This window comes from Cariama cristata, unplaced genomic scaffold (assembly GCF_000690535.1).
Source record: "Cariama cristata isolate BGI_N322 unplaced genomic scaffold, ASM69053v1 scaffold34532, whole genome shotgun sequence".
In the NCBI taxonomy this organism is placed as follows: domain Eukaryota; kingdom Metazoa; phylum Chordata; class Aves; order Cariamiformes; family Cariamidae; genus Cariama; species Cariama cristata.
Window position 1 is genome coordinate 1 of NW_009603841.1, and position 11,366 is coordinate 11,366.

At 36.7% G+C, this 11,366-nt stretch overlaps 1 protein-coding gene across 1 annotated transcript in view; it reads left to right on the forward strand.

Moving 5' to 3' along the window:
• Positions 1-670: 670 nt before the first annotated feature.
• NSMCE1 (non-SMC element 1 homolog (S. cerevisiae)) overlaps positions 671-11,366 on the forward strand; it is a 14,067-nt gene continuing 3,371 nt past the window's right edge. The window contains 3 exon segments of the mRNA XM_009695362.1: positions 671-834; positions 9,347-9,468; positions 10,378-10,455. Of these exon segments, the coding sequence (XP_009693664.1) occupies positions 717-834; positions 9,347-9,468; positions 10,378-10,455 (318 nt within the window). The 5' untranslated portion in view covers positions 671-716.

The following is an 11,366-nucleotide window of genomic DNA, read 5'->3' on the forward strand; positions in this document are numbered from 1 at the left end:
GTGCGCTCGGGCCTTACGCCTGGACAGACGGGAGCGGTGAAGGGCGACGTGCCGGGTTCCGTTCCCCGGAGCAGTTCGTTGGCTCGGTGCTGCTGGTCAGAGACCGTCTGTGGCCCAGGGTGCAATGGAAGAGCGAGACTTTAAAATCTCGGCGCTCGCCACCACTTCTCGCTTTGGTCCGTTATTTGGTCCTTGGGCTTGGTGGAGTCTGGAAGCTTCTTTTTTCTTGTGAACAATTACCGGTTATTTGGCTGCAGTGGTCAAGGAATTTCTTGACATGCTTTTATTTAGTTCTGATGTTCTTCAGAACGTTCAGAGGAGGATTTTCTGTCTTACTCTAATTAGATAAGTCATTGGGATATGTAGTAAGCAGAAGCATCGAACATAAAACTATACAAGGCGTTCTGTTGATTGTTACACATACCCCCCAAACTGAGAATAGTAGTGTTGTATGATAGCACAAAGCCTACGTTGTTTTATTCTGTAGCTAAAATTAATTAGACTTTCTTTTGCATCCTTTTCCTAGAATGTTGGAGTTAGTCATGATCTGTATCCTGAGAACAAGGTGGAGGATCTGCTTTTTTTCACTGGTTCAGTGTTAGAGAGTTCAATTGAAATCTTATGTATGCTTGGACTGTGTATTTTTAATTTGCATGAATGTGCATTAATTCCAGCTTACACCTCTTGCAGCGTTTGAAGCCTGGTAGAATATTGCAATGGCAGCTCAGATGACCGATGCTCATCGACGGTTCTTGCAGGTCCTGATGTTTCATGGGATAATGGAAGGATCAGAGGCTAGGAAGTTACACAGGCGCTGCTGTGAAATCCATAAAGGTGCGTCTCTCTTCTGGATAAAAAGTAGGGAGATAGAAGAACTATTTTTTTCCCCCAGTGGAGGTTACAAATAATTAGGTTTCTGAAAAGCATATGCGATCTAAGGAAAAGTTTAAAAAACTTTAATGATGTGAGTAGTCTCTCTCTTTCCTAAGAGATAAAATAACACAGTAATGAGGAAACTTAAGTTTTAATCAGGTCAGCCCTTACTATTTTAGCAAAGATATATTTTGTAGGTTATACATTTTTAAAAAATTCATTTTTCACACTGATAGTGCTGAAATGTCCAGAATGTTTTTATTCATACTAATTTGGAAAGATTTTCTTTGGAATATAATATGAAGTGTATGCTGTTATCCATCTTGAGGAAATCTTTCACATCTGACCAATTACATGGTCAGCTGGTTAGGTTTAGTGTGTGCTATACCAAGCTGAATTTTATGGCACATGTAACAAAAATTTGGTTGTATACTATCAAATCTGTTTGAAGCTCATGTTCAAGCTTAAATACTGCAGAAATGTGTAATCAACTTGATGAGGATTTTTATCAGAGATCTGTATTTCATATTCACTAATTTTGAAAATGTGGGCACAAACCGAAATAAAGCTGTAATGAGTAATGTGTTTAGCACTAATTAATCAGTAGATATTAGATGTGTCAGTTGCTGGTTCCCAGAAAGTAGTGAAAGAATAAAGTTCCTCTGTTTTCATCTTTTCCTTCTTTATGAACAAAATTGAAAAGGACAAGGAATGTGTAAGAACAAAAAGTGCCGTTTAAAAGGAAACACCCAAATGTTCTCCAAAGTAGTGATTTTAAACCATTACTATTGAAAGGCAGATAACACCATTTGCTGGACATATTCTGAGACCTAATATACACTGAATGTATGTCTCAAGTTATTTTCTAGTTCTCTAGTATTTACAGCTTTAAAAACAAGAGCCTTCTTAACAGTTATTTAAGGGGGTTAGTCAGTTCAGGATATCTGTGTGAGTGTGTTGAGAGCTGAACCAATAACTGCAGGGGAACTAAGCTGTTCAGTTGCTGGTGGCTAACTGGGACGATAACTTTAGCATCACCATTGCTAACTATTCTTTCTCTCTGTTAAGAGAGGGGAGACTGTAGTCACAGATGCGTACAGCCTGTTGTGACTTCCATCTTGCATTGTGGCCAAAAGTGGAGTCCTTTCTGGGCGATGGCACTGTTTGTATATTTTCCTTAGTTAAAAGGAGTCAAACAGACTCCACAGGTTTTCAAATTCTCCTGAGCCAAAAGAGCTTATTTCAGCACCTGCCCAAATTAATGACTGAAAAAATGGAGGTGTGGAAAAATAATCTTGCTTTTTACAGGTTTACTCCTGTATTTCTGAGAACCAAGCCACTGTGATTTGTAAAAGAATTAATCATAAATGCTAGAGATGGCCTAAGCCAATAGCAAGGCTATAATGAATTTACTAAGTGTTAAGAACAAAGTACCTTAAGAAAAAAAACTTTACGGCTAGATTGTGTTTTCAGTATGCAGGATCAGTGAGCTGTACTGCCATAAGAGGTGACAGAGTTATTATTCATTAGGAAGGTTTATTTAATAGGATTTAGAAAAAAAAAATGGCTCTGTTGCAACTGCTGCCTATCAAGTACTTGACATTTTTTCTGCAGAGTGACAGTTGATGCGTAATGGAAAAGTTTGTGAAATTACACAGGTACAGTGTGGGAGTTTTAATGGTTACAGTTTTATTAAATGCTCTACCTAGGAAAGCTTTTTGTTATGTTGGGAGGCAAAAGGATGTTGAACTTGACTCACTAAATGGAACACTTCCCCCCACATTTGTTTTACGAACAAAAGAACCAGTGATTTGACAAACCCATCCTTATTAGGGGCAAAGTTAACAGTATGACAGTTTACGAGATCATGGTGTTAGCGTTTTTATGAGGAAACTCAGTCTGACTGGACTGTTTCTGTATGAAGTTCTGATTTTGATGTAGTTTCTTCAAATACATCTTAATACTGCTTAGTGCAATCTGAACAATAATTTTCAAATTGGATCAAAGCTAATGTTACTAAAACTACCTTATTTGAATTAATTCCTTTTTCCTGCAGGTTGTAAGCATTATATAGCAAGGCTGTCTCCTATCTATGACATTGGTTTCCTTAAGTACAAAAGGATAAGAAAGCTGTATCAAATGAAGTCAAGTCATACAGTAACCAGCCTTTGCAGCCTCTGAGTGAAGCGATCTGAAAACTTCCTCCTGGTGTTTGGCACATTCTCTTGTGCTGGCTTATTTGAAAATCCTAAGCCTTTTGGCCAGGAGACACTTTATTTTTTGTATGACCTGTGTGTTTCCTGTTACCAGACAAGTATCTGTGCTAAAATCTGCACACAGCTCTGAAGGAAAAGCTCCAAACATCTATCAAGGTGCTGCATTGAACCACTAGAAAGTGTACAATTTAGTTAGGATACAAATGGCAGGCTTGTTGAGGAAGGGTATTATAATTGCTAATACTTTTTTAGTGGAATCCCTTAATGCATGCTGTTTCTGTCTGCATTGTGTTATGGCTTCTCCAATTACGAAACATATTATAGTAAAAGCTTAAGTGCAAAGCTAAAGACATCTTGCGGATCTCTAGCGTTATGTAATAGCTAAGGTACCATGACATTCTCAGTGTCCTTTCTGAGGTGGCTTTGCATGTTGTCTGTGGCTGCAAGCTGGCTTTTCCTTTGTTTGTGTAGTCAGGGAAATGGTAGTATCTGAGTTGGCTATTGTTGGATCCCTTTACAAGACACTGTCTGTGTGAGGAGAATACGCAGAATATTGTTCTGACCCTAACCCCAGCCTGAAAACAGGAAACAGTAAAAATAGGAGAGTTTGTAGCTATTTTTCCTGCTGTCATCCAAGCCAGCTGAAGTTCTTTAATAACTGAAGCTCTGGGTTTACACTACTCTAAATACTATAGCTGCAAAGATAGTGTCTGTCCCCTGGAAAACACATTTCTCTCTATAATAGCATGACTTTTTTTTTTTTAAACACATCATGGAATAAATATTGAGATTCATGTGCTGACTATCCCTTGATAGATTTTGAGGTTTATCAGTTTTTTCTTGGATTCAACACATCTTCATTTGACGAATATTTAAATACAACAATATTAGGCATTTTCATGACCAACATTTTATTTTCCAAAGATGTGGTCATTGACAAGTGTTTTCTTTGCCGCATTCTTCAGGGCCAGAAGGTTAACAGAAAACAGATATATTTTCTTTTGCTGTATTTTTGATGAACCTAAGGATAATTTGGAGGGACAAAATGAGGTTGCCTTTCAACCCAAAGGCTGTATTTACTGAAGGACAACACTAGGTAATATTTATACAGTTAGTTATAAAATGTAACTGTATATTAAGTTACAGTGACATTCATTAGAAGAATGGCTGATAACAGCCCATATATGAAGGGTTGTTTAGAAAAATGGAAGAATGAGAGAAAACTGCTTTTTTTTCCTGTCTATTTGGATGTACAGAAGGAGTGTATTGATTAAAACCATTCATTAATGTGGATTGTATCAAACTGGCTTTTGTCCAGCTATGTTTTGTATTTTATTTAACTGGCTTGGTAGCTGAACTTGGAAGAAAATAACAGTTAGGGTCAACTTTAGTCTATAATCATACTAATTTCTTAAGCATAATATGTTTTGTGCTTGGTTGTTGAAAGACCCACTAAATAAGTTATATATGAGAAACAGGGATTCATAGAGTAGACAAACATTTTTGCTTTACGTGTTTTGTATGTCCTTTAGTATTCTAGGAAAAGCCCCAGCACCTGCTCCTGTGTGTGACCCAGTGTGCTCATTATGCTTTATCTTGTCTGCAAAGTTCAGCTAGAGCTTAGGGGAATTTTTCTTACCTGTGGTGGAATTTGCAGATAACTGTCTGTTTGAAGTCTGTGTTTATGTTAACTGGAGAAGGGTTTGCATTGCAAAACAATAGAAAAATCCACTGTACTGTTGTTTTGATATTTCGTTTTATAGTGCATCAAGTATGTCAAAACTAGAAAAAGAAATCATGGCTCTTTGCTCGTCAGACTAGACATTTTTGTTTAGACAACGAAAAATATCACAAAGCACTGACAGAAAAGGGACTGGGGAAGATCAATGGGAGTGTAGACAGTGAGATCACACAATTCCACAGCAGTACTTTGCTATAGTGTACTGAACGCTTTTAAGTAAATGCACTTCAGTTACTTCTCTTAGGTGTTGTGGGAGAAGTGAATGCTGAGGAAACGTTTTGATGAGGATGCGATGAGGTTTTCTGGTGGATGGCTGCACTTCCTCCCATCTCACCTGCATCATGTTGCCCGTTACTAGTTCTGGAAGCCATGTTCCTGCCAGGTTTAGTATCCTGTGCCTTGTCACAATGCTATCCACTCTACAGGGACTCTTCTGTTTTTACTGTGGATTTGTATCTACTTATCCATAGAATTTAACTTCTAAATGAAGTAATCTATTTTTGTGTCCCATGTAATGCAGGCCATATTATCTGCTAAATATTTTTTGCTGCATATCAGATGCCTTGTAGCTGAACTGAAACATAAAATGTAGAGAGGGTTATCAATTACTCATTTAGATGTTCTGGTAATGAAGACTGACTATATCCCTTGGGTCAAAATTCAATAGTCCCTGTGTTAAGAAGTCTGAAAAAAGATTGGATATGTCAGTCTCAAGTTGTACTGAACTGGCAGTGTAGCAGAGTGTAGGTGTTAGTCATCACTCAGGTAGTGGGTTAGTGGTTACACTTTAAAACTGAAGTCTTGGCTACAAGTCCTTACTGAAATTCATTAGAACTTTTCAAGTGTATCAGCATTGCAGTGCTGGTGGAAACCCATCTGTGCCATTTGAATAACTGAGTATTTTCCCTCCCTAAACTCCTTCGGAGTCTGCTTTTGTTGTAGCTTGTTGTGTTGCAGTATGCTACTAGAAGCAGCAACTTGTTCTTCTCCCCAGTGCTTCTGTTTTTCATGGGAAGGCTGAAACACGTATAGTAGATGTATGTGTAGAAAGAAGTTTAACGTGAATGGTTTCATATAAGTTTAAAATAATGTAAAGCAGGCTACATATAAAAAAATTAACAGTGAATGATGTAGTCTAATCCATAGTTCAAATGTCATTAAGCTCTCTGAGATAGGAATTGCCTGTTTTTATGTGTTTATGTAGAATACTTTGTACTATTACAAGGAAGTGTTCTGGCTTGTTTTTGATGTTGTTAAACAGAAGAAAAAAACCCCAAGGTATTGTACAACATGTTGCTGCAAAATGTAATTGAGAATGTTTTGTTTTCAAAGAACTTTGTAAACAAGCTTTTAGATTCTCTTACCAGTAATGGTCCAGTAATTATTCTAGCTATAATAAAGTTAGATGGCACTATTTTCAAATCCTGATAGGGAGCTTCTTATTAAATTAATCGTCTTAGTACTAACTGAAGGAAATGGGGGAAAAAAAACCCCAAGCCCCACCATGGTTTTTTTTGCTCAAAGAAGTTAACTTTTCTGAATGCTTTATTCTTCTTTTATTCTTCTGTGAAATAAAAACTGAGCATCACTGACTTTAAAATCCAAAGTAATTTGTTATGTTATTCTTCATGGTTTGTTCTAGTTTTTTGTTTTAATTCTAAAGTTTGCAAACTGATTAACTCTATGCCAAAAGCTGTTGTATAGTTACTAGTTTATTTAATATGGTTTGATCTTGAAAATCAGTTGTGAATATCAACACCGGTCATCAGTGGCTTATATTACATGTGCTCAGCGTCATCAAAGTAGAAGAAAAATGTGACATTTTCGTAATACTACTTTGCAGACTAGAATTGTACTTAATCTTCTGCTTAATCTTCTGGTTACAGAGAACATGGAAGCTGAAGTACATAGATATGATAAGTATGTTTTATATGAGTAAAGGTCTTATATTTTTCTTTTAAAGCATTCGCTCAGCTTATTTGTAGTCTTTTGCTGTAAACAAGGGAGCTCTACGTTTATAACAGTGCCAGTATATTTTTAAATTGATCATGAAGCTGTGGCATCTCAGGCTAATCTAAGTAATGAAGATTCCTGTTGTTCACCTGTCTTTAAGCAAGAAAGTTTAAAACAGTGCCTGTTGAAAAGTAATAACTAACCAAGAGTGTAAGTTCATTTGTTATGCTGCCTGCTGTTTATAGTTTGTATGCAGACACATTCAGAAGAGTTTCTGGTTTCTCTGAGCACCTCTGCTTTATCTTCAGTGAGGGATTTGTTCAGCTTTCCTGTGGAACATATTTGAGTTTATTACTAAGTTTGTTTAAATCTATGAAAAAAAAAAAACAAACCCCCATAATATTTGTATTCCATTTATTTACTGTTTGTTGGTTCTTATTTGCTCAGCTGCTATCTGTTGTTGAACTGAAATAATTTCTTCTAAAGAAAATGCTCCCAAGAAGTGTTCTAGGGCAAGACATAATGAACTGTCTTCGTAATGCTGTCATGTGGTATCTTTTTAAGCGTTCAGGGATGAGAATTGTTTATTGACAGAAAGAGCAATACCTGGTTTTGGCATGTACATGGTTTTAAATGCTGTGAACAACTTTGTTGTGTTCATAATTGGGTACCAGAATAGCAATTTGCTTTGATTTTATTTGCCTGAAACCAGATTACAATATATATATATATGTGATAGAGTATTGAGATTGCATTTTATGCCCTAGAGAGGGAAATAATTTATTTCTGTTACAAAAAATAATTTACAGCAATTGTAACAAAGTCTTAGATTTTTTTTTTAAAGGTTCTAGATTTTACAGGGGAAGTTATTAGAAATTAAGACTTTTCAAACAGTTTAGTCTTTTGGAAGTAGGGTAGTCCTGGCTCTAGTATGCATCTAACATACTCATGTTACAACAATATCTTCTTAAAAACAGTTTTTCGAAGTAGTATTGACACCTCTGAGATACTTTACCAGAAGAAAAAAGGACAAAGAGATTCCTGTACATGCATAGTCAGAATACAAAGATTGTGGATACTTACTGAATGAAGATCACATTAGTTTGTCTAATTTCTCATAAAATCTGTTGACAGTAAATAACTTGTTTTCAGTAGTAATGTATTTCAGTAAACAATTTCTATCCAATCAGTTGCTATGGCTGCCTGTACAAGAACTGTTTCATAGAGTTAAGTTATAAGCTTTTGCAAATAATAAAGGGTGTTTATAATTTCTCCTGAGTCTGGAATTGTAAACTGACCAACATTTTAGATGTTAAAATTGTTAAGTGGAGCTTTTGGTGTGGTCTGTCCCCTGTTCATTTTTTTATGGAGGGTTTATATCCCTTTTTTCCCCAGATCTACTAGAGCAGCCATTCATCTCACATTAAACTGTTACAGCCGTTGTACAAAAGAATATTCTTCCGTTATCTTTTATCTTACCCTCTTTTAGATCTGTCACTAATGCTCCCTGACTTTGATATATGCAGAGTGTTTCGTGCTGACAGGTGCCAGGCAGGTGGCACAACAATTTGACAAAATTATACTTACTTTATTATTGTTCTTGCTGTTTGTTGGTTTTGTTCACTTAAGGAGTCTTATGTATCAGAATCGCAAACTTTCTGGGCAGGAGCATCCTGTGACTGATGGTTTTGCATTGTACTATGCTATGAAATGTAATGGGGTTTTGAGAGTGGGACCTCTGGTGCTATTAGACAAGTGATTGACTCTTAAAACTGAGAATAGTATTAAGTTAGTGATAACTGGTAGTGTTTTTGAGACATCAATAATTTTTCTAAAGTTATGAGCTGTTACTTAACTCTGTTTTTTAAACCCTAGCCTGCTGAAGTCAACAGGAGTTTTGCCACTGGCATCATTTTGTTTTGGATGGAAACTCTTGAGAGCGTGTGCTGTTGCTATGCAAGCAAAAGACATAGGACGTGCTTCTACAAAATTACTTCGAAGTCCATCTTAATTATGTCTTATGATAGAACTTCTGCTAGTATTTAATTTGGTTGTGGAACATGACACAAGATATTACGTCTGTCTCTACAATGCTAGAATTTTAAGTTTTCTGATATGTAACTTGATCATTTACATGCCATTAATTTGTGAAACAGAATACAAAGAAGGAATCCCTTGGGTGTAAATCAAAGAAAGCAAGTATATTTTTGTATTGTGCATAATAATTTTTCTTGGACATGTTTTATTTTCAGTTGAACTTAGTTCAAGTTACTGTAATGGATTCTTGCCATGGGTTCCATATAGCGAGGCAGAATGTCTGGACTCTCTCTCTCTCTCAAACTCTGACTTTCAAGGAACTGAGCTTGTCTGAAGGCTAGTAGTCAGCAGCACAAGAAAATGGTATGTCTGCTGAATATAACAGACTGGTTTGAATTCAGCCTCACTAAGTTTTAGCTTTTTTACCTAGGAAAAAAATATTTCAGCAGATAACTACACATCAGGCAGATCTTTTAATGTTTTGTTTGGGTTTTTTGTTTATGGGCTTTTTCTTATTTATTTTCAGTCTACTACGCACATGATAAACTGGATGATTTCATCGGTACTATTAACAGCCATCTACAGCCTTTGTTTATGCAGATCCGGAAAGGAATGTCAGAAGGTGATGGGAGAGCACATTACGCTTTAGTAAGTATGTGGTGTGCTACCGTCGTGTGGTTCGTGCGGGGCCGTTCTGCTGTTCTGCTGGCAGCGGCTGTGGGAGCTACTTGCAGAACAGGGAAGTGGGAGGGTAAGCTGTGCGCAGCCCAGGTGTGTGGAGGTGGAACGTGGCAGCAAGACCCAGCAGTGTCTGACTGACTTAGCATAAACATTGCTTAAGTGAGATATCTTTTTCACATGAGACTCTTTCTCAAAATGAATTTTTAAACTGGAAAACATGGAGAGGCCTCCAACATTAGTTTTTCCTCTTACTCAAAAATCAGCCTAGCATAAAAGGGTTGCTAAGGAATGGCCTATAAAAAATTTCGCTAGATGCTTTGCAATGTGCATGTCAGAGAGGGAAGGTTATATGGTAATTTCAAAAGACCATACAGGAGGTATTCTAACTTGAGCTGCTGCTTTCAACCTTTCTGGGTGATTTTGCCAATTAAGTTGAGCTAATTATAAATAGCAGTAGCGTATGCAATAAGAATATGAAATATCAGTAACTGTTTTTCACAGTGAAACAAAAATTTGTATTACAAGTTACTGCTACTGTCCAGCACAGTATCCTGGTGTAATATATTAGTTCTACTATATAGAACTAATATTCTGTATTAGTTCTATAGGGCGAGGTTGGGTTGTTTAAGAGCTTGGACTGGGCAGAAGCAGCTGTGGAGAACATGTGGCTGGAAGATCAGGGGTTGTAAAGAAAGTACTCCGGTCCCATTGAGTGCCATCTTTAAGGAACAGCCTCTTTCATGTCACTTAAAGAAAATACATTTCTGTTAATTGTAAAATGATGTATTGTTTACCCCAGAGGATCTTTTACAATTTACGGTGTAGAAATACAAAGGCACTTTGATACCAATTTCAGTGTTGTTTTTTTTTTTGTAGGTGAATTTGGCAGAAACTGAAATAACTAAAATGGCATCTGACTATACAGAAAATGAATTAGAATTGTTCAGAAAAACAGTAAGTATGTCAGGTATTAGTAAATCACATTATTTGTGAAGGTACCATCTTAAAATGAATGGAAATGGCAATGAATGGAGATGTGCTTCAGGAACTAGTTGCTATCTTACCTAAGTTTATCCCAAATTGAATGAGGGGGAGTGGGGATGGGAGTACATGCAAGTAGTCATTCCCTGTTGAAAGTCATCTATCGGTAAACTGAAATCAGGAACAGGGCAGTGCTCCTTGGAGTTAGTGACTTGACATATCTAGTTAAACAAACACCTTTCTTCAGGATTTTCAGTTGTGATTGCTGAATTCTTCACTGGCTTCAGTAGTCTAGTAATATACAGTAGATTTTAATGCTAATAACATACAAATTGGATTTGCTGATTTGAATAGAAACATTTGTCTATTGTTACTGCTTAACCAATTAATTCTGTGTTTAATAAACTAGTCAGAATATTGCTTTTTAAACAAGAAAACATACACTTGAGAATTTCTTAAAGTTCCAGATAAAACTATTGGACTATTGGGCTGAGATTCCAGGACATTTGATGTCTAATTTCTTATCAACAGCCATTGATGTGAGTTGTGATCATAGCTATGTATCTTGCATGTTTTAGTGAATTGTTCTCATAGTGTCTTGAACTTGGAGGACTTCCATTTCTCCAGCCACTAGCCTTTTCATTTTTTTGCACTCTTATTAAATTTTCTGTATGAACTGGAAAGAGAGGTGTACTGACTATTCTGTGACAGATGCAAAAGTCTAATCTACATGGCTAGTACCCAGAGATTTCTCTGCTCTCCCCCATTATTGGTGGAACACTTCTATAGCCATGTCAGCACTGCAGAGGTGGCAGTGTTGTGGCACATACTGCTACTGGCATAAAAACCTCTGCATGCTGCTCTGTGATAATGAGCAGCAGGAA